The 24,861-nt window shown below is 33.3% G+C and overlaps 1 protein-coding gene across 1 annotated transcript in view; it reads left to right on the forward strand.

Annotated features, from left to right (window-relative positions):
* The window catches only part of LOC111059552 (gamma-tubulin complex component 4), a 29,672-nt gene that overhangs the window by 1,334 nt on the left and 3,477 nt on the right, over positions 1–24,861 (forward strand). The window contains exons 2-9 of the mRNA XM_022347190.2: positions 13,657–13,804; positions 14,080–14,282; positions 16,610–16,704; positions 16,821–17,025; positions 17,568–17,700; positions 18,171–18,298; positions 18,991–19,147; positions 20,065–20,175. Of these exons, the coding sequence (XP_022202882.2) occupies positions 13,657–13,804; positions 14,080–14,282; positions 16,610–16,704; positions 16,821–17,025; positions 17,568–17,700; positions 18,171–18,298; positions 18,991–19,147; positions 20,065–20,175 (1,180 nt within the window). The remainder of the gene's footprint in view (positions 1–13,656; positions 13,805–14,079; positions 14,283–16,609; positions 16,705–16,820; positions 17,026–17,567; positions 17,701–18,170; positions 18,299–18,990; positions 19,148–20,064; positions 20,176–24,861) is intronic.

Here is a 24,861-nt window from a genome sequence, read left to right on the forward strand (position 1 = left end):
AGTTAATCCTGCCTCGAGTTCCATGTAAATGCACATCCTCCTTACTGGTAAATGTACAGATGGTTTTCCTGACATGTAGGAGTGATAACAGTATGCACAGCTCATAAACTGTATGGATGCCCAAACGCTGGAATATGGGCTGGCAGTGTGCATCAAACTCACTGATTGCCCCAATATCAAGATTCCATAATGAGTGCTGGCAAATACTGCATGTTACAGTATCATCAGACCAAGCAGTCTCCTCTTCTTACAAAGTAGATAGACAACTCTAGAAGGCGTTGATATTTGGTGACATTTGATATGATAAAATGTGAAATATGACATGATACTTTTGTATCAATACCAGAACTAAGTAACGTCACAGACAGACTCAGCATCAAGAATATATGTTCTGCTGAGATCACAAGTAATCTCCTAATTCTTGGTATGATTCAACTTCAGTTTATTATTGGGTAACCACTTCTTGGACTCAGAGAAGAGCGCGTGAGCCTTGAATTTGGCATTATGGGCCTATGAGCATAGTGATCAACAATCAATGGGTCCACCTGTCTGCACAATACGTAAATAATGATAATAACTTTACTCTTGCAAAAGAAAGCACAAACAATAATAAATAAAATGTAAAAATGAAATAATATGTTGGCAATAGAAGTAAAAGTCAAATGTCTATATCGTACAGTGTCTATTTCAAAATACAAACCGCCTCTATTAAAATAAACTTCAGAATTAACAAAACAGCAAAAGTAAAGAAAAATTAGTATAACAGATGAAAAAAACAAAGTGGCTGTCCATTCCATTTCCAAATATTAGATAATATAACAGCCAAATATTATGACTGTTATAGTGCTATGTATTCAAGTTTGAGATCACTGTATCATAATAGACCTCAAGCCTGATGTGTATCCTATTTTCAATATAAAGTTCGAATGACTGCAGAAAATTTGAGAAATGCTGCTCATTAGAGGATTCAGCTTCAACATGTCATTTATGTGTAGACAGGACATACGAAGAGTCAATGAATCAAAGAAAGTGTACATGTTCCCATCGGGTGAGCGGTAGATGGAAACAGCAGTCAAAGACAGTGTAACAAAGCCCAATATAGCGTGAGGTTCTGGGAGACCACGCGGAAGCTGTTATCATGGCGATGAAGCAGAAGAAGGAGGAACGTGATAAAATTGCGAAGGATAAAGGACATTGAAAGGAAGCCGTTAGCCAGGAAGTAAAGAAGAACTGTAAACTAGAATTTCTAGTGTACGATGTAGCTGGCTTAAGGGGTAAGCTTAATTTTGATTTATTTACTTTTCTTAAAGACTATGAATGTTTTGCTTTATTAGAAACTTTTGTGGAGGAAGGCGACCAATTAATTTATGAAAGGTTCTTAGAAGGATACAAGTTTGTTTGGGAATTTGCTACCAGGGATAGTCGATTTGGCAGGGCAAAGAAAGGGAAATTAATAGCAGTTAAGGATGATAGAAAAGATTTTATTAAAAAACACTTTGTTGACATGGGCTACTTTTAAATTAATAAAACAATATAAAATCTTATAGCACCCTTTATATTTTAAAGTTTTTTTTTTAAATAAAGGGTGCTATAAGATTTTATTTTGTTTTATTAAGGTTTTGAAATGTTAAATGGAAGTAACGTTGTTTTGTTATTGAAAGAGAATATTTATTTCGTCCCAGTCTATTTAAGTGGCGATTTAGGAGATGAATGGGAAATAGACTATTGTGCTTTAAATACGATTTTATATCGACTCTAGATGACACAAGTAGTGTAGTAATAGCAGGAGATTTAAATGGGAGATTGGGAAGATCGCAAAACTTACCTTTAGAAGTGATGCTAAATCAATCAGATATACTATGTCATGAACGTAAATCGAAACATAATGTTATAAACGGAAAAGGAAGAAAAATAGTAAATCTTTGTAAAGAGTTCATCTTAATCATTCTAAATGGTAGAACTAGAGGTGACGTACAAGGTGAGTTCACTTTTGTAAGTAGTAGAGGGTCGTCTGTCATTGATCTATGTTGCATGAGTTTAGAAAATTTAAATATGATAGAAGGGTTCAGAGTAATACCGGTAAGTTTTTCAGATCACTTGCCAATATGTGTCAGTTTTAATATTGTCAGATGTGTGAAAAAAATGAAAATGATTTTACACCCATAGCCCCAAAAGTACCCGTGCAATGTTGTAACGATATTTTTACTGAAAAGCTGGCTAATAGATGTAGAAGTTTTAATTCGCTGCCTGAAAATATTAACGAAGCTAGTAAGGTATTGAAAAATCTCATCTATAGTGCAGCCAATTTCAAATACGAGCGGAAATTGAACAATAGAAAATTAAAAAAGAACGAGTGGTATGATGCTGAGTGTGAGTCTATGCGAGAAAGAATGTTTGCACTTTTAAAATTGTTCCGGAAAACCAATTCAGATAAAATAAGAAGCGATTATGCTGAACCACTCAATAACAACTGTGCACTGGATGAGGTTGTTTTTTACTGAAAAGACTTGAAAATGGAAAAGCCCCAGGTGAGGATAGGATCCCCGCTGAATGCTGAAGTAGTAAAGGATTATAAGGTTTTTTGTAAAAGGAAGAAATACAGTTATTGGGAAGATATAAAAAAGAAGTTCGGAACAATGAAGGGTCCAAAAATGTTCTGGGAGTTAGTACGAAACTTCAAAGGTAAAACTCACAAGCAGAAAGCAAAAATATTAGTTCAGAGGAATGGATAGATAATTTTGAAAAGTTATATAAGCCTGAGAGGTCTAGTGGACCATCATTATATGCTGAACCACTCAATAACAACTGTGCACTGGATGAGGTTGTTGTTCACTGAAAAGACTTAAAAATGGAAAAGCCCCAGGTGAGGATAGGATCCCCGCCGAATGCTATAAGGTAGCACCATTGCAATTCAAACAGCTGTTGTGTGCTTTCTTCAACAAAGTTTATGATCAGTGTGAGGCGCCGGATTCATTCAAGAAATCAATAATATTTCCTCTGCATAAGAAGGGAGACCATAGCGATCCAAATAATTATAGAGCTATATCGTTTACTAATGCTATTTACAAAGTGTTTGTAGGCATTCTATTGAAGAGACTGGAAGAATGGATTGGTAGCCGAAGAAATATTGCAGAGAATCAGGCAGGCTTTAGAGCTGGCTACTCATCTATAGATAACATTTATGTGTTATACAATCTGATAAAATATTTTACTAACGTGCAGCATAAGAAACTACTGTTTCTTCATCGATTTCAAGGCCGCGTATGATTTTGTTGATAGGAAAGATCTGTTCTACAAGCTGATTGAATAAGGAGTGTCAAATAAATTTGTTCGTATAATGCAAAGACCTTAAAGAGATATAGACCCACAATGCCTATGCCTTCCCAATGATAGCTCGTACTTGAAATTGAAGGCTGCCATTGGGGTATTTTAGCACGAGATATTATATATATTTGTAATACTATATATTACAAAGGCATTGGTATGTAATAATCAGATTATTATGGTGTGAGTATATTATGGTAATAATCAGCCATATGGTGTGAGAGTATGTGAAATTCGAATGCGGCTTAAAACAGGGGTGCTTGATCTCACCTGTTCTGTTCTCCATCTTTACACACGAGATATGTGAATTTATAGGCGGAGGGTTGATGGTTAGAAATTCCAGATCAACTCTCTCTTGTATGCGGATGACTTGGTTATTTTTCTCTGATAGCATTAACGGACTGCAGGGAACGATCAACAGGTTAAGAGTATACTGTGATCGATGGAATCTCATCTTGAACAAGGAAAAGTCGAAATTTGTTGTTTTCAGGAGGGGAAAATATTGATGTAGTGAATGAATATAAATATCTGGGGCTTAATTTTACTTCTTCCTTATCTTTAACCACTCATTTTTCTAGTAAGACTACCACAGCTAAGTATGGAATTTATAGTCTTTGGCGAAAATTGATTAGTACCGATAAAGTGCCAATAATTACGAAATGGAAAGTTTTTGAGGCAGTAAGTAGAGCTACAATAACGTATGCAGGCCAGGTTTGGGGCTACCAAGAGAGGGAGGACATTAAACGGTTCAACCGGTTTTTTATCAAAAGATTGTTTGGCATACCTCAGAATACCCCAAATTATATTTTATATCTGGAAAGTGGGAGAGACAAACTTTGGCTGATGACTTTGAAAATTAATTACTAATATATAATGAAAACAATTGCTATGTATGATTCGAGATTCCCTAGAAAGATAACTATCTTAATGGCACAAAGGAAGAGTGGATGGTGGAGAGAGTGGAACGATTTATTCAATCAATGTGGGGAAGAGTGGGTGGATCCGATAGTTAGACCGAATTTGTAGGGTGTGAAATACAATGAAGTTGTAAATAAACTGCGGCATAAGATTCAGATAGAGTGGTGGACGAGGGCCGCGAACTCTCAATTCCACCGCATGTACTACAGTCTGAGAATAGGTGATCAAGTAAAGCGAGATTATATCAGTGATATGAATAAGAGAAGCTTTATGGGCACAATTTTCAAAGCAAGAGGATCACACCTGCCACTAAATTTCAGGGTAGACAGGGGGGAGAATAGCTATGTGTGCTCTCTGTGCAATGAAAGGGAAGTTGAAGACACTTATCATTTTATTGAGAAATGTAAGGTCCTATCTGAAATCTGAATTATAGACCTATATCCCTGCTGTCAATATTTTCAAAGTTGTTGGAGAAGATAATGAAAAGGAGACTTCTAGAATTTCTTGATTCATGTAATTTTTTCTATAGTAACCAATTTGGCTTTCGTGAATGTATGAATACAGAAATGGCTCTTGAAAGGTTTATGGCAGTTGTTTTCTCTGGTCTCAACTTCAGGCCAGCACGCTGTGTCGCAGGACTGTTTCTAGATATAAAAAAGGCATTTGACACAGTGAACCATTCGATCTTGTTAAATAAATTGTATAATGCTGGCATCAGGGGCGTGGCTCATGACTGGTTCTTGTCCTATTTGAATGACAGACAACAATATGTAGACATTGGAGGTGTGAAGAGTGAGGTTCAGGTAGTGGACTGTGGTGTACCTCAGGGATCAGTCCTTGGGCCAATCTTGTTCCTCATTTTTATTAATGATCTCTATTCGTTCAGGTTCTCTGGTATGCCTGTATCTTTTGCAGATGACACTGCATTGGCATATTGTGATCTGGATGGCCCCAATTTGGTAAGATTAATGCAGGATGATTTGAACAAGCTGTTGCTCTGGTTTAGACACAATAAGATTCAGCTCAATCTTTCAAAAACAAAATACATGCTGTTTACACTATCAACATCATGGACATTGCCTTCTGCACTGAAGTTTCATGGTAGCTGTGCGAGTGATGACTGTGACTGTGAGGTGGTTGGTCAAACTGACTCATTAAAATATTTGGGTGTGATTGTTGATGAAAAGCTCACTTGGTCTCATCATATTACTAATATAAAAAGCCATCTGCTGTTAATGCTGAGGAAGTTCTACTTTTTGAATAAATTTCTCCCTATGAGTGTCCTGAGGCAGCTATATTTTGCACTTGTCGATTCAAAAATCAGCTACGGTATAAATTGTTGGGGCTCCACTTACATTAGTCACTTGAAGCCCTTAATAACTATACAAAAATCCATAGTTCGTGCCATCAAGAAGGAGGGTAGATATGAACATTCTTTTCCTATCTTTCAGAGTGCTCAGATGCTTGCCTCTCAGATATATCTATGTTTTCAAAGTATTGTATATGTTTTATGTTATGTCTGGAAACTGTGGTCATGCGTTGTTCAGGGATGTTCCTAGTTATCAAACTAGGAGAGTGACATCTGATTTACTAAGACTTCCTAAATCGTATACCACTTGTTTCCAGAAATTGTTTGTATTTCTCGGCCCTAAGTTTTTCAACAATATTCCTCTTGAAATTAAGAGAACACAAAATCGACTTGTTTTTAAAACAAAAGTTCTTGGATGGCTTAGAGGTCTTATGCCTGACTATCTAGAGACCTTATTCAATGTGGTTTCTTAGTTAAAATACTCTGATAATGGTGGCTATGCATTGGCTAAATGAGCTGGAATTGGAGAGTGAGCATGGTTAGTGTGAATGTGTGAGTGATTGGTTGCTAATTTTTCTTTCTTTCTTCTTTTTATATTTTTCTACTTCTCTATAAATTCATAAATTATCAGATATTCATTCCTGCTCGCAGACGTAGAGTTTTGTACTCTCAGCAAGCAGTATTTTTCTATCCAAATTCACAAATTAGTCCTGGTTTAGCATGTTCGAATTCTTGTCTGATGTTATTATTTGTTTAATAAATTAGACTTTTATGTACTTTATAAAATATTAACTTATTACTCTAATATTGTTAAGCTGTATTATTTTTTCTCATAATTTGTAAATATTGTGAATTGGATTGAATAAAATTTGAATTTGAATTTGAAATCAGAGTCAAATGGTTTGGGAGCCCGATGGTCATTGAAGAGACGGTGCTCGACTATTTAAATGGAAAAACTGGAAATACCTAGCTGGTTATGTAAAGGAAGCATTAAGATATAGGAAGATTCTCATAGAGGAATTTAATTATTAATTTGAAAGTCAGATGATCCGAGAAACTCAGTAGAGAATTTCATCATGTGTCCGTTTAGAGTGTTGAAACCAATAAGAATCAAATTATGATGACTATAGTTGTACCTATCATTTTAGGTGGAAATGCAGTTTAGCAGAAATAGTAGAATACCGTACCAAAATAATCAAGAAGGCTGGTTTATTTATGATTTCATTTTTCACTTTTGTTTATCGCAGGTTCCATTGCTATCTGTTAAGGAAAATGTTTACTACAGAGTGTCCACGCGGCGGGAAACCCGGGAAATCCGGGAATTGTACGTGAATTTCATTTGGGCGGGGAATGTACGGGAATTGTACGGGAATTTTGTCGAGATACGGGAATTTTTTTGACACTTCCGTCAACTAGCTAATTGTATATTAATTAAGGACAGAGTTGAAATTTATCCAGTGGATGAGTGGTTTATTAGTGATGGATGATGCAGGTTGGTGTATCGATACGGCGTTTTATCGGTGCCGTGTATCGATAGGTTCTATCGGAACGAGGAGGTTTCTTTCGATATTCTTTACTAAGGTATGTCCACTCATGCCAAACCAAACCTCGAACAGCGCAGCGAACCGTGCAATTCACTGCGCAGCGCGCCGTGCAGCGAACCGCTCCGCGAATTCAAACAATAAAATGCTGTCAAGTGGTGAATCTTTTTCAATTTTAATAATGAACATCTGTACTGTAGATTTAATAATTTCGGCTTCAAATAATCAGTTTTCGTAGTGTCAATGATATTTGAAATAATTTCAAGACATAATAATTTTCCAATCACTGATTTTTTTCTAAACATGATAAGAATATTATTTGATTTGGATTCTCTTATCATTTCTTTCTTGTGAATCAATAATTGATCATCCATTGAATCGATAGGTACTAAATAAATTAAAACCAATTGGAGAATTCAATCAATCAGGCTCTAGGATAATATTATAATATATTTGGTAACAAAAGTATTTGAAATAGTTATAATAACCTATCACAAAAAATAATATTATCCACCTTGCTTATCCAGTTTTGATCAGGGTCATTTCAAATAAGCAACATATTGGATAAACTGTTCCCATCTGCTTAATGTTTTTGTTTTTAATATTATGTACGCGCAATGCGAGAACACATTCTTTGATGTGTTTATATTTGCATCAATAAGTTGTAAATCTCTATGATATTTTTATTCAATTATAATTTTTTCAGCCCCTTCCTCATTTAAGTCATTAAGTGAAGTCACTGACGCACTGTACAGTCGACCGAAAACGCTGTGGAGTGTCGTGCAGAGTACAGTTCAGTACTGTTCTGAATGTTGCAAATTGATGGAAATAGCACTCCCTTATTCCTTGATCAAAACTTTATTATTGACTAGCCAGGTAACCCGTGCTCTGCAAGTGTCCATTTTAAAACTTGACAAATTGAAAACTTGGCTTAATGAAAATTTGAAGAATTCAAAACAGGCCTATAACCATCCTCGGTTAATTAAGAATCTATAAGCAAAATTTCAAGTTGATCAGTCCAGTAGTTCAGACGTGATGATGCGTCAAACATTAGTTTTCTATCCCGTACTAATATAAGCCAGTTCTTTACTTTATTATAGTATAGATTGGTGAGCTTAAAAAGGTCCTATCCATCTAAGTAAGTTTTTTTTGGGTTGCCAAAACATAGACCAACCAGACACCTTTTTGGGGGAAATTATTCAACTCTACCCACTTTTTCGTGATATAACAATGATCAATGTTCTTACCAACAAAAACCGATGGCATGTGGAAAATATTTTTATAAAGGAGTCACTTTTGTGAGTTAGTTTGTATATTATGCTGTAGTATTTATTTAAAAAATAGGATATGGAAATTACAGAATCTATTCCAGTCAACTTATGGTTAGTTGGTGAAATTAATTATTAGTTTAAAAATTCTAAAATGATCATAATTTTAAAAGGAAATAATTGTCATGATACTGAGTTCTTGATCAACAATATTTTAATATTGAAATTTATCCAATCAATTATTTTTCAGAAATTATTCTATTTGCATTAAACATTGTTTATCGATTCCTATAAATGTATTATTCATGACAATGAATTGTTTAAAATAAAGATTGTGAAAAGAGGCCTGTACTGTATTAATGTTCGCGAAAGTATTCATATGTTTTCTACTTGTGATGGGTAGCCAAAATTGGATCGCAAGCTGCTCGGCGAATTTTAATCAGGGTCATTTCAAATAAGCAACATATTGGATAAACTGTTTCCATCTGCTTAATGTTTTTGTTTTTAATATTATGTACGCGCAATGCGAGAACACATTCTTTGATGTGTTTATATTTGCATCAATAAGTTGTAAATCTCTATGATATTTTTATTCAATTATAATTTTTTCAGCCCCTTCCTCATTTAAGTCATTAAGTGAAGTCACTGACGCACTGTACAGTCGACCGAAAACGCTGTGGAGTGTCGTGCAGAGTACAGTTCAGTACTGTTCTGAATGTTGCAAATTGATGGAAATAGCACTCCCTTATTCCTTGATCAAAACTTTATTATTGACTAGCCAGGTAACCCGTGCTCTGCAAGGGTCCATTTTAAAACTTGACAAATTGAAAACTTGGCTTAATGAAAATTTGAAGAATTCAAAACAGGCCTATAACCATCCTCGGTTAATTAAGAATCTATAAGCAAAATTTCAAGTTGATCAGTCCAGTAGTTCAGACGTGATGATGCGTCAAACATTAGTTTTCTATCCCGTACTAATATAAGCCAGTTCTTTACTTTATTATAGTATAGATTGGTGAGCTTAAAAAGGTCCTATCCATCTAAGTAAGTTTTTTTTGGGTTGCCAAAACATAGACCAAACCAGACACCTTTTTGGGGGAAATTATTCAACTCTACCCACTTTTTCGTGATATAACAATGATCAATGTTCTTACCAACAAAAACCGATGGCATGTGGAAAATATTTTTATAAAGGAGTCACTTTTGTGAGTTAGTTTGTATATTATGCTGTAGTATTTATTTAAAAAAATAGGATATGGAAATTACAGAATCTATTCCAGTCAACTTATGGTTAGTTGGTGAAATTAATTATTAGTTTAAAAATTCTAAAATGATCATAATTTTAAAAGGAAATAATTGTCATGATACTGAGTTCTTGATCAACAATATTTTAATATTGAAATTTATCCAATCAATTATTTTTCAGAAATTATTCTATTTGCATTAAACATTGTTTATCGATTCCTATAAATGTATTATTCATGACAATGAATTGTTTAAAATAAAGATTGTGAAAAGAGGCCTGTACTGTATTAATGTTCGCGAAAGTATTCATATGTTTTCTACTTGTGATGGGTAGCCAAAATTGGATCGCAAGCTGCTCGGCGAATTTTAATCGAGGGCTCTGATTGGTTGAAAAGTTCAGCGTTCGGCGAACGGCATGGAGAATGGTTAAAAGAGTGGCTAGTGGGACGACGAACGGTTCGGAGAACTGCGCGGCGGTTGTTTAACAGCTGAGTGTTAACATTATGAAACATATGGCTAATGCTCGCTGCACGGCGGATTGTACGATTCCCTACGCTGTTCGAGGTTCGATTCGGCATGTATGGAAATACCCTTATATCAATTTGAAGTATAGTTCCGTATCTAGTGTAGGTATTATCGATGTTGAAATTATTGATAGTAAATAAAATCACACATAGGCTATGTTTTTCAGAACCTAAAATGTTCAGTTTAATAGTCCAGTCAATATAGACATGAAAAAGGAAGTGTGCTTTCAATATAATATTGTAGCTCTGATTTTTCAATATATTGTTTGGATACATAAGAGAAGTCCAGAATCATTTCTTGCATGCAAAATTTCCTTGTGCTAGATACAGAATGGCCCAAACACTTCGTATTTTCGATTCATTTTCTAGTTTTAGGCTTATTTCCTCCAAATCCAGTCGTCGGACAGTTAAATTTGCTCTCGCCTTTTTTCAAATTATAAAATTCTGAATAAAATGAAATCACTTTGAGCTCTCTATATCTAATGTGTTACAAAAGTTACAAAAACGAGTAAAATTTCAACAAAATAATAAATTTTAATGAATTTTAGTTTTCAATCAACAATATCTTCTGATTGCCACAATTCAAATGTATAATTCAAAATCCCTTTAGGGGTAATCTTGTGCGCTCTCTGGTCTCAGGTTGAAGAGCACAAAATTACGCCCAGACGGATTTTGAATTATACATTTAAATTTTGCAATTGGAAGATAATGGAAATTTAGCATGAAAAATTGGTTCTAGACTTCTCTAATGTATCCAAACAATATATTGAAAAATCAGAACTACAATTAAAAAAAATACCAATGTATATACCGGTAGTGACTGGACTATAAGGTTGTAAAGGGCAGGTTAGGAAGTTTCGTTTTTTCTTCTAAATTGCCTCTTTTATATAATTCGAAATAGTTCTAATCGTATAATGGTGATAAATTTTGATGAGAAACATAATTGTGCACTTTTGAAATTGTTAAGAATACTAGTAGTTCTTTGAACAGTATACCTTACGCAGTTTTCATTCACAAGTATCTGATGTCACCTGTTCTAGTTGATTCAGTTGAATCATAATTCACAGTTGAAATATAATTTACTCTTAAAAACTGTTATTTGTTTTCTCCAAGATCAAAAACTCACTTATGTTAATAAACTCAGTTCACGTTTGAATTTGTATCTTATATTATGATAATTATTTATCCAGTTCCGTGGTAATCTTTCCATCTGATAAAAATGTTTCTCAACAATTTTAAAATTAATTGTTTTCGATGAAGAATATTATAATTTCTTCAGCATGTTTTAGTTAATTTAATCATTTTTTGTTTTATTTTCAATCACCTATTAAATTTGTTTTTCAAATGTGAGAATATTGATACTGATGGGCACGCATCATAAAAAATATTGAAATCCTTATAGAAATACAAATTTAGTAGACATCTGTGTAATGCATGCAATGAATAATCCACTTGTCAGCAGTTTGGCCGTAATCGCGTTACATACAGACAGACAAAAGAAAATCCGAGTTAAAACATAGACCTCACTACGTTCGGTCAATTATATTTTTCCAAATTTACCCCCTTCTGAGTAACACCATAACCCTCCCCCCCATATTTATCATGTATTTTCACCAGTGAGGAAAACCGGGAAAAACGTGAAATATACGGGAATTTTCTGAGCCTGATTCAGTGGACACTCTGTACTAGTAGGTTACTTCACTAAAATTAAAGTAGGAAGCGAAAGAAGATAAGCTATCAACTCTGGCTGACGGCTTCGGCTATGCCTATAGAATTTTTGAAATTTTATTTATATGTTTAGAATATGAATGAATTGAATGTTTTCTGTATAAATCTGTTTATTTGATTTGTATATTGTGTTGAGCGAAAATAAATTCTTTATCTATCTTCTCTATTCTAATCTATTCTTTATCTATCTATAGCTCACCATAAATCTCCTCTCAATATCGTCCAACTTGAAGGGAATTTCTGAGCCAAGTTCATCATATTATTTTCCTCCATTTCCAAATCGAGTCCCGCAATTTATACTAAAGAGTATCAATTCATTTAGTTTCAAGTAAGATTCACTTCCATGAGGTTCAAGCCAACGTTCACAAACACAAACTAAATCTGGCATTGTCTCTTCAATGCACATTCAGAACATTATTCAGCTTCGTCCTAATACATTAAACATAAATTCCCATCATAATGTTATAAAATCTCAACTGGGACTAAGTCTCACGACTTTTATGTATCCACACCTTGTGAGGTATGGCTTTTGAAAATATACTTCCCAACTGTAACATTTTCTTGGCAAAAATTGGGATTATTCATTTCCTGTCTTATACTAAAATCAACTGTAACTTTGAAACTAGCATTTCACTTCTCGATGGTAACTTATCGATTTGAAAATGACTATCTGGTTACTTCCCTTCAAAATATCAGCTACATCATCAGAGCTTTGATCTACCAATATCGCAATATGTAGTAGCCACTCCCTTGCTGCAGCTGTCATCCAGACTCCCGATTTGCTCATAACAAAATTGAGCCTCTTGATAGAAGTTTTGCTTCAATTTTACCATTCACTTTTATTGTAAAAAACAACTGATGCAATAATTATTTCTGTAAGAGAAATTTAAAAATAAAAATTGATAATTGATTCCATTTAGTTTTTATTTTGTTTCCATCCCACTAGAGTTACACTACTAGAAATACAGTTGCATAATAGGTCATTTTATTCATCATGGAAGAACTCTTTCAATAGTTGAATGGATCTTGATTTTGGTTAGTGAAAATATCTATATTTAATAGATAAATTTCATTGAGGAGTATTTTCATACATGTAATGTTATTTTAGTAAGAAACGCATGGAGTACTTGGGAGGAGATCTGTCTGTGAATGTTGAACTTTGATAACTCCATCATATAATTTTTGGTTCTGTACTGTATTTGAAATTCTCCCATGCCTTCCAATTGCAAGCTAGAATATGTTCTCTCAATGCCCTATTTTTCTGGTCTCGTCTCTTGTATTTTTTAACTGTCATTGTAACTGTTAATTATACGTACTTACTCCTTGGCGCTACAAGCTCATTCAGAGCCTTGACCTCCTTCAAAACGCCTCTCCATTCGTCTCTATCGGCAGCCTTACGTCTCCATCCCCTGACACCCAGCTTCCTAATGTCGTCCTCAACATCCTCCAGCCAACGCTTTCTCGGACGTCCTCTCAGCCTTCTCCCTCCTGGATTGTTCCTGAAGGCCCTTTTTAAAACTCTTGAGTCACTCATCCTCTCAACGTGTCCCAGCCAACTCAAACGCCTCAGTTTTATCTCGTCAACAATTTGACATTTCTGGTATAGATCACGCAGCTCTTGATTTGATCGTATCCGCCATTCACCATTAACATATTATACTGGCCAAATATCTTTCTCAAAACCTTTCGCTCCCAAATATTTAATAGATCCTCATCCTTCTTTGTCAACTGTTAATTATTATGCTCTGAAGTAAGTCTATATGAAATGTAGCGTATGACAGCTATTAAATATGTTTCAGGCAGTCGAATTGGGGAAGGTCCTTCATCCATCAGAAAAAGCTCTTCTTAAAAGAATTTTACACATTGGTGGCACATACAAGAAAATTGAAAATTTCATAAAAAAGTATGCCAGTCCTACATTTGAAGTTGATATAATGAATGACATGGGTAAGTTGATTCTCATTATTATCATTCCTTACTCGTTCATTCTAGAATTAATTATTATGTATTTTTATTATCCAAGTATAGGATAACTAGATATCATATCACCAACACATGATTATAAATGATTGACTTCTGATTGAAATTGAAATTATCTTTATTCTTCTTCTCAGAATAATCCTTTACAGTCTACTACAAACTTGGATCCAATCTTGCCAATTAATAGAAATATGTTCTCTAACAAAATTAAATTATAGTAATAGAAAATTATTCTTTTACAGATAGCAGTGGGAGAGTCTTAAATGGTCTTTATCTACAAGCATTTTGCTTTGGCCTTCAGACAGTCCTTGAACCATACAGGGATAAAGTAGTTGAATTAGAAAAGGAAGCGTTGAAAGATCCCTATCTCTCTTTATCTTCAGTTCATACTCAGGTTGACTGCTATTCTCAACTATTGGCCATGCTGAGTAATATGATCGATGAGGTGAGAGAAACTGCAATTACCATTCATTTTCAACCAATGATTAAAAGGATCTTGCATTTCTTCCATTTGAAATAGTTGTGTTTCAATTAAGTGATGTCAATTCAGTAGATTAAACAAAGAAAAGTAGTTGAACTAAGAAAAACACAGTTTGAAAAGTTATTCTCCACTAGAATAATGGATAGTTTTGAATAGTCAATTTCTATTCAGGTTGTTCTTTTGATGGAGTTAACATGAACATATCTTAAAAATCTCCATTACCCACATTTAATTTTGATGATTGGCCCAATTGTGACCACTCTCTTCCCAACTCTTTCAACATTATGTACCGATGCTGCGTTATTTTTAGTAATTAGTGATTTAGAACGTGCATTAGCGAATTCTCACTTTTAACGTTTTCTTTCTGTTTGTATGTTCGACAAGAACTTTAGAGAGAATTGACCAATCAGCTTCAAATTTTGAACATGAATTCTTCGAACCGTTTTACCTTTGGACAACAAAATTGACTCACTCCTTCGTCCTTTTTCAGGGTATAAAAGTAACATTGAAAGAGCATGAAAAATATTTTTTTTTATTTTATCATTCCAGTCAGCTGGAATTAATTGCATGCTATTTCTGTAACTTAAAAAAGCTTATGCTATTTGGGAGATATCACACAGACTGTCAGACAGACAAACTTTATGCGCCGACACATGATCTCAGCTGAATAATAAATACACAACATTAATTTATAAGTTCTATATTAACTCTCTTCCGTTAACGTCTGTCTGCCTGTCTGTAAAATACACGTAATTAATAATACTACTTGTGATAGCAGTTGCTATGACACATTTTTCTTTTGCTTAAAGTGTTAAATTTGTGTGTAGAAGCTAGTGTTAGTGTTCACTAACACTTGATTATTCAATGTATAGGTACCGTACTCATTCATTTCATTTTTCTATCATTTATTAGTATCTTCAAATGTTGAGATAATTGAAACGATTTCAGATATCAATGTGCGGGGTTAGCCATTAATTTTCCTTCAAAATATCTATATCGAAATTATGTATCACATGACCACTTCTAATTTGTAAGAATGAAGTTGGAATCAAAAAGAAGATGGATTTGAAATTAAGTTAGATCCATATGACGGATCCTAGATAGCGGACAAAAGTTTTGAAGCGTCAGAAAGTTGTTTTTTCAATTGGAATAGGATCTCCATGGAACCTACTACTGTAATATCATACTTGTAAAAGATATATTTACCTGTTTCCATAATAATTCTCACCAACTAAGTATAATTACAAGTTGCGGATTTCAAAGATCAAGACAACAGTTCATGAGCGAGTTCTTCAACCCAGGAGGTCTCTAGTATGATACTATCTTGATTTGTTTACGAACCAAAGGATTTGGAAGCGATCTTGCCAGCTGATCCATTATTGGTCCATAGTAAGCTATAAATAGTTCATCTCTTCACAATAAAGGCCGGGACACATATAACCGCACCGAGCCCGCGCCGACGTACGGCCGAGTGTCAGACGTGCTACGGCGAGTGAGAAAACGAAGGCTTTCAAACGTGTAGGGGCACATACTACCGCACCGCGCCAGCACAGTCGACGTGTTTGTTGCCCGCGCCGTCACCGACTAGTTCAGTTTACTTTTTGACGGTGAAGGTGCGGCCTAGTGTAACATGGAGAGTTAAAACTTATTGAAGAGATACGGAATTTTCCAGTTTTGTACGATCAAAGTGATGAGAAGTATCGCAATACCGAATACAAGTATTTTTTTGTCATCCGAAAATATTCGTAGAACTTCATTTCATCATCCATGAGACGAGGAAACAGGGTATTAAATTCTCCCTCAATGGGTCTTGATTTCCACCCAAGTTCTCTTCCTTCGCCCAATTAATGTTTCCTCTTTTTCTTCTTCTAGAGTCAAGGCAATCATGTCTAAATCACTGTTCCGAAATTTTGAAAACATGATTGAGATCACAAACGGAGATCATACTCGGAGATCAGAACACAGTAGCACAATGTGAAAATCAATCTCAAAAACTCATAACATTTAAGAATTGAACGAATTTTGAATAGTTTTCTGATCACATTCAAAAATCAGAAAGCAGTAGCTCTACAGAACTGATACACTGCTGCCGCTCGGCTGTCGCATGAACTACGTGTGTTCTCCTACCACCATCACCATGTCGCGGGCTTAGCTCGGCCGTACGTCGGCGCAGGCTCGGTGCGGTTATGTATGTCCCGGCCTTAATTCTAAGTATAAGTATATATTTTTCATCTAGACTCATTCACTTATTATATATTCTTTTTAAATGGATATTTGATAAATAATTTCAGATCAGAGAAAATGATATCCATGGATGCAAATTGATGAAGTACACTTGCAGACATCTTAGCACTGGAATCGACTCTCTTAGAAATTCTCTAATACAGTAAGTATTAATTCTGTCAAACTAATACTGGTTTTGAATATAGTTTTTCACCACTGAATTAGCATCTAGTTGAGCAGCTTGATGAGTATGTGATTATTGTTTGGATCTTGTTTCAGAATAACTGTCTGCTTGCATGCAATACTAGTGAATCAATTGACCGACTGGCTGCTGTATGGCAAAATAATTGATCCGTACGAGGAATTCTTCATCAAAGCTAAGCCAGCTGCAATTGCAGACAATGACACCACTCTCACAAGTGAAAGAACAATTGCAACAGCTGTAGGAAGCGAGGCCTTCGGCTCAACACAAACTGTAGCTCCGGTGAGTTGATTGCCTTTAAATAAACAAGAAAATTACCAACAAATAATCGACAAAAATCGATTGTATAAATTATTTCTCTATTTTATTCACAAAAACTTGGTTTAGCATTCAAAATAAACTTTTTATTAAAATGTCATTTTATTAAAATGAGTAGAAACACTTGTTTCAATTTAATAAATTGCATTATGGTTCTTGCATTATGAAGTTTATAGAATTAAATCTTTGATAGAGAAAATTCCTTTCGACTTTTAACAATTTTTTGGTTGATATAGTTCTAAATTACTATTCTGGATTTAGTACTTCTCAATAGTCGTAATTATTAGGAGAAAAAGTGTCCTTCAATAGGCATATATATTTTTGTAAGTAATTTATTTTATTCACATGAGAATTAATATGCTCTCTAATGCTTGTTATTATAAAATTCTAGATTATTGGTATTCATTTGTACTCTTCCTTGTGTTACATACTCTGACCAAATATAGCATGACGTTTTCATTCTGTGTGAGTTTCATTCAACTTACAAACAAAACCTTATTTTACAGACAAAACCAACATTGGAGTACTATCTAGATGAAGACTTTCTTCCACCATTCATTTCGTTTTCTACAGCTCACAAAATCTTCTACATTGGTAAAACTGTTCAACTATTCACGTCCAATCCTTATGACGATTCAGGTAAGTCAAAAAACTGTTTTTTTTCGTAATAGTTATAGTAAGCTAAGTTACTTTTACCGAAGAACAGTATACAGATAAATGAAAGTAAGCCTTTAATCTTGAGTTGATTCAGGGTAATTACTTGCTTTTTAATATGTAGACGACAAAGTGAGCAATATTGTCGAACATTAATTCGTAGGGGTTGAAATATTAAAAATTGAATTATTACTTGTATAAAACTTCTGTAATGATCAGAGGTAGATTCGACAACATTGTTGATTCATTTCTATATGAAAGTAATCAGATTTCACTAAAACTGATCAATTGAAATCACCTAGCAAGCTTACAAAGATTCAGGTGCTACAGAATGAGTTGTTGCTATTTTGAAAACAATTAAGAATTAGACGAGTGTTTGTTTAATTGATTCAAATGGTCTTTTTTGAAAATAAATATGTAAAAAACTTTACATCTACCATACAATTTTCTTTCAGAATTCAAGAAGAACTGTATCTTTGAAAAAGAGGAAGTAGAATTTGTGAAGTCGTTACAAGAGTGCTCGTTTCAAGATACTCTATTGTCAGATTCCACCATCAGCAAACTGGAATCCTCTGTTACCCAGGTAATAATCTCCTATGATTCTGTATTAGTAAAAGAGCCTTTTAATTTTTAATCAATTTATATGCTACTGAGAGTTCAACCTTTGCATTTGAAAATGGGTATTGGTGAATCAGAATAATTCCTTACATTTAATTTAATAATTCTTTAAAAATGAGAAAGAAAGTACTTGATGAGCTTGGAATATAGACTGAGATTTTATATTATATAACCTACAAACTTCAGCCGCGCTAAGCTCATTTTAAGAGAATTCAAAGTAATTGTCCATGTCCAAAGATCGGATTGTAATCTCAAACAGAAAATTTCGGCTCTGAAAAGAAGATGGTTGAAGCTTTTAGTTATTGGAAAAATGTATGCAAAGCAAATTTCAACATCGGTGTAATTAAAGGCCTTTGAAATTGACGGATTAAGAAATTCACAGAATTGAAAGCAAATTCATTAAGTCGATTTTAATATTTTCAAACTCTTTCATACTTAATTTGAGATACCGTACTACCTAGCTACTACATTCTAGGCACCTACTGGGGGATGTAGGTTAATGTGATGATATGAGATAGTGTAGGTGATATTGGTTTTAAACACCTTGGAATTTTAGTTCAAAAATGTCTGTATAAATTTCTGATTGTATTGGATGTTTGAATCCAACGATGTTGGATCGTTGGAGTGAAAATTGAATTAACATTTTTTTATTTTCAGAAACTCTGGTCACTTGCCATGAATGAAGCTGGCCTTATGAACCAGTTGAAAGCTATTAAAGACTTCTATTTGCTTGGTAGAGGAGAATTGTTTGTCGATTTTCTCAATAATGTTGGTCACCTCCTTATGAATGCACCATCTTCTCTCACAGTCAGAGGTAAAATACTCTTAGTCAGAAATACTCTTAATAGTATATTTAAGTTTGTATTGTTTTGTATTATTATTCGTAATGTATTATTATTTATGTTTTATTTCTGATCTTACTTGTGATTGATTTGAAATCTAGGTTATAAGCTTCTCGTATTAAAATGTCTATATTGTTTTTGTTCAAATAGCAAATAAATTGATTTGATTTAATCCTTAATAATTATTAGCCTACTAGGATACCATCCACAATCTCCATTACTAGTGTGGGTGATTCTCTTATATATTGACTTTATCCTAGTTATTTGAATATAATATAAATAATGTTTGTAATTTTCTTCCTTACCAAAAGATATGAAGTGAATTACATTGTTTCCTTAGAGCTTCTCCAAATAAGGATTTCCTCTTATAATTTATTGAATTTTTGAAAGTGACCATTTATCGATCTTCTTTACTGGACAGGAATGTACTTATATGTTTCATATACTATGGTCTTATTTTACATATATTTATGACAAATTCAACACTTTTTTAATATTCTATAAAAAATAGAGTGTGAGAACTGGAAAATGAAAGGGAATGTCCAATGATTCAAAAACTCTAAATCGTTATCCAGCTAGAAAATGTAGAAAAACTAGTTTTTAAAATTTGTAACAAGTATTTGAAAGCAATATGAATCAATTTATTTCTTCTCAGTGAGCTTTGTGAAGTTCTCAAAGCACATGAGATCTTAAAGAACAAGGTACAGCCCTGCTGCCTTTCATTACATAATCATCTTGAATAGATAATTAATTCTTTATCATAAGAGTCTTTTGCTTTTTAACAGATTCTCCTGATTTTAAAGCGTTTAATATTGTCACCAATACCGAGAAGAACAACCATCTTTCCAAGTTAATGAATGCTATCAGTTGATGATTTCATTTTTTACAGAACTGAATGTTGCATTGGTAAATTCAGCTCGAAGCGTCCAATTGGGCGATGAAGCCATACTTGAAAAAATCAATTTCACCATTCCGCCCAAAGATTCTTGCCCTCCAGATGGTAAGAACCTTAAACTCTGTAATTATTTTGTGTAAAGATAGCTTAATTTATGAAAAAAGCATTATTGAGTGACAAAATGCATCATCATAGCCTCTAACGATAATTATTTGATAATCATATTGAAATATACGCTTTCTATTTGAGTCCAGTGAAATAAGTCCACTTGCCAATATATTCTTTTTAAATGGATATTTGATAAATAATTTCAGATCAGAGAAAATGATATCCATGGATGCAAATTGATGAAGTACACTTGCAGACATCTTAGCACTGGAATCGACTCTCTTAGAAATTCTCTAATACAGTAAGTATTAATTCTGTCAAACTAATACTGGTTTTGAATATAGTTTTTCACCACTGAATTAGCATCTAGTTGAGCAGCTTGATGAGTATGTGATTATTGTTTGGATCTTGTTTCAGAATAACTGTCTGCTTGCATGCAATACTAGTGAATCAATTGACCGACTGGCTGCTGTATGGCAAAATAATTGATCCGTACGAGGAATTCTTCATCAAAGCTAAGCCAGCTGCAATTGCAGACAATGACACCACTCTCACAAGTGAAAGAACAATTGCAACAGCTGTAGGAAGCGAGGCCTTCGGCTCAACACAAACTGTAGCTCCGGTGAGTTGATTGCCTTTAAATAAACAAGAAAATTACCAACAAATAATCGACAAAAATCGATTGTATAAATTATTTCTCTATTTTATTCACAAAAACTTGGTTTAGCATTCAAAATAAACTTTTTATTAAAATGTCATTTTATTAAAATGAGTAGAAACACTTGTTTCAATTTAATAAATTGCATTATGGTTCTTGCATTATGAAGTTTATAGAATTAAATCTTTGATAGAGAAAATTCATTTCGACTTTTAACAATTTTTGGTTGATATAGTTCTAAATTACTATTCTGGATTTAGTACTTCTCAATAGTCGTAATTATTAGGAGAAAAAGTGTCCTTCAATAGGCATATATATTTTTGTAAGTAATTTATTTTATTCACATGAGAATTAATATGCTCTCTAATGCTTGTTATTATAAAATTCTAGATTATTGGTATTCATTTGTACTCTTCCTTGTGTTACATACTCTGACCAAATATAGCATGACGTTTTCATTCTGTGTGAGTTTCATTCAACTTACAAACAAAACCTTATTTTACAGACAAAACCAACATTGGAGTACTATCTAGATGAAGACTTTCTTCCACCATTCATTTCGTTTTCTACAGCTCACAAAATCTTCTACATTGGTAAAACTGTTCAACTATTCACGTCCAATCCTTATGACGATTCAGGTAAGTCAAAAAACTGTTTTTTTTCGTAATAGTTATAGTAAGCTAAGTTACTTTTACCGAAGAACAGTATACAGATAAATGAAAGTAAGCCTTTAATCTTGAGTTGATTCAGGGTAATTACTTGCTTTTTAATATGTAGACGACAAAGTGAGCAATATTGTCGAACATTAATTCGTAGGGGTTGAAATATTAAAAATTGAATTATTACTTGTATAAAACTTCTGTAATGATCAGAGGTAGATTCGACAACATTGTTGATTCATTTCTATATGAAAGTAATCAGATTTCACTAAAACTGATCAATTGAAATCACCTAGCAAGCTTACAAAGATTCAGGTGCTAAAGTGAAGCAACTACAGAATGAGTTGTTGCTATTTTGAAAACAATTAAGAATTAGACGAGTGTTTGTTTAATTGATTCAAATGGTCTTTTTTGAAAATAAATATGTAAAAAACTTTACATCTACCATACAATTTTCTTTCAGAATTCAAGAAGAACTGTATCTTTGAAAAAGAGGAAGTAGAATTTGTGAAGTCGTTACAAGAGTGCTCGTTTCAAGATACTCTATTGTCAGATTCCACCATCAGCAAACTGGAATCCTCTGTTACCCAGGTAATAATCTCCTATGATTCTGTATTAGTAAAAGAGCCTTTTAATTTTAATCAATTTATATGCTACTGAGAGTTCAACCTTTGCATTTGAAAATGTGTATTGGTGAATCAGAATAATTCCTTACATTTAATTTAATAATTCTTTAAAAATGAGAAAGAAAGTACTTGATGAGCTTGGAATATAGACTGAGATTTTATATTATATAACCTACAAACTTCAGCCGCGCTAAGCTCATTTTAAGAGAATTCAAAGTAACTGTCCATGTCCAAAGATCGGATTGTAATCTCAAACAGAAAATTTCGGCTCTGAAAAGAAGATGGTTGAAGCTTTTAGTTATTGGAAAAATGTATGCAAAGCAAATTTCAACATCGGTGTAATTAAAGGCCTTTGAAATTGACGGATTAAGAAATTCACAGAATTGAAAGCAAATTCATTAAGTCGATTTTAATATTTTCAAACTCTTTCATACTTAATTTGAGATACCGTACTACCTAGCTACTACATTCTAGGCACCTACTGGGGGATGTAGGTTAATGTGATGATATGAGATAGTGTAGGTGATATTGGTTTTAAACACCTTGGAATTTTAGTTCAAAAATGTCTGTATAAATTTCTGATTGTATTGGATGTTTGAATCCAACGATGTTGGATCGTTGGAGTGAAAATTGAATTAACATTTTTTTATTTTCAGAAACTCTGGTCACTTGCCATGAATGAAGCTGGCCTTATGAACCAGTTGAAAGCTATTAAAGACTTCTATTTGCTTGGTAGAGGAGAATTGTTTGTCGATTTTCTCAATAATGTTGGTCACCTCCTTATGAATGCACCATCTTCTCTCACAGTCAGAGGTAAAATACTCTTAGTCAGAAATACTCTTAATAGTATATTTAAGTTTGTATTGTTTTGTATTATTATTCGTAATGTATTATTATTTATGTTTTATTTCTGATCTTACTTGTGATTGATTTGAAATCTAGGTTATAAGCTTCTCGTATTAAAATGTCTATATTGTTTTTGTTCAAATAGCAAATAAATTGATTTGATTTAATCCTTAATAATTATTTGCCTACTAGGATACCATCCACAATCTCCATTACTAGTGTGGGTGATTCTCTTATATATTGACTTTATCCTAGTTATTTGAATATAATATAAATAATGTTTGTAATTTTCTTCCTTACCAAAAGATATGAAGTGAATTACATTGTTTCCTTAGAGCTTCTCCAAATAAGGATTTCCTCTTATAATTTATTGAATTTTTGAAAGTGACCATTTATCGATCTTCTTTACTGGACAGGAATGTACTTATATGTTTCATATACTATGGTCTTATTTTACATATATTTATGACAAATTCAACACTTTTTTAATATTCTATAAAAAATAGAGTGTGAGAACTGGAAAATGAAAGGGAATGTCCAATGATTCAAAAACTCTAAATCGTTATCCAGCTAGAAAATGTAGAAAAACTAGTTTTTAAAATTTGTAACAAGTATTTGAAAGCAATATGAATCAATTTATTTCTTCTCAGTGAGCTTTGTGAAGTTCTCAAAGCACATGAGATCTTAAAGAACAAGGTACAGCCCTGCTGCCTTTCATTACATAATCATCTTGAATAGATAATTAATTCGTTATCATTAGAGTCTTTTGCTTTTTAACAGATTCTCCTGATTTTAAAGCGTTTAATATTGTCACCAATACCGAGAAGAACAACCATCTTTCCAAGTTAATGAATGCTATCAGTTGATGATTTCATTTTTTACAGAACTGAATGTTGCATTGGTAAATTCAGCTCGAAGCGTCCAATTGGGCGATGAAGCCATACTTGAAAAAATCAATTTCACCATTCCGCCCAAAGATTCTTGCCCTCCAGATGGTAAGAACCTTAAACTCTGTAATTATTTTGTGTAAAGATAGCTTAATTTATGAAAAAAGCATTATTGAGTGACAAAATGCATCATCATAGCCTCTAACGATAATTATTTGATAATCATATTGAAATATACGCTTTCTATTTGAGTCCAGTGAAATAAGTCCACTTGCCATTCAAACAGTCGAGACTCCATCATCATGTCAACCTTGAGGCAAGAAAACTACTGCGGGATTAAGATCTAAGCAGGAGTCTGAAGAGAATAAAGCTTTTTGAACTAGTTTAATTTGTGATAGTGTATGCAGACTACATAATTTTTACTGCTCACATAATCTTAGAACTATTTGGATTATCAATAAATGAACTGAAGTTTTATAGATTTTCAGAGTAAGATTTGTAGTGAAATGGATATGTTTAGTCTCTGAGAATAATTTCAATGACAATCATCAATTGAAAAAATATGAAAAAATTGAGAAAAAGAAAGCCGTATAGGATTCTATGATATAACATATTGTTGAATCCATACTCTCTGTTTATAAGACTTCATTCTAGTATTGAATCGAGGTTAACATGAGGATAGCATTATTTAATTTATTGTATTATGAGGAGATGTAGTATTTCTCCATAAGAAAGAGAAAATGACTTAGATATTGTCAATACCACTATATACTTTTTTGTAATATAGTAGAATAACAATATTTTTCAATCTACCTTGTTCGTAGAAAATAATCTACAAGTTAATTTACCACTTTAAACTTCAATTTTCCAAATGATACGTAAATGAACTCTACTATTTTCATTAATTAGCATTTGAACAAATGCAATTTCTAATTTATTCCCATCTACTATTTTCTTCAAATGAGATTTACTCATGAAATTAAGAGTTTGCTTAAACGTAAACTTTA

This window comes from Nilaparvata lugens, chromosome 3 (genome assembly GCF_014356525.2).
Source record: "Nilaparvata lugens isolate BPH chromosome 3, ASM1435652v1, whole genome shotgun sequence".
Taxonomy (NCBI): domain Eukaryota; kingdom Metazoa; phylum Arthropoda; class Insecta; order Hemiptera; family Delphacidae; genus Nilaparvata; species Nilaparvata lugens.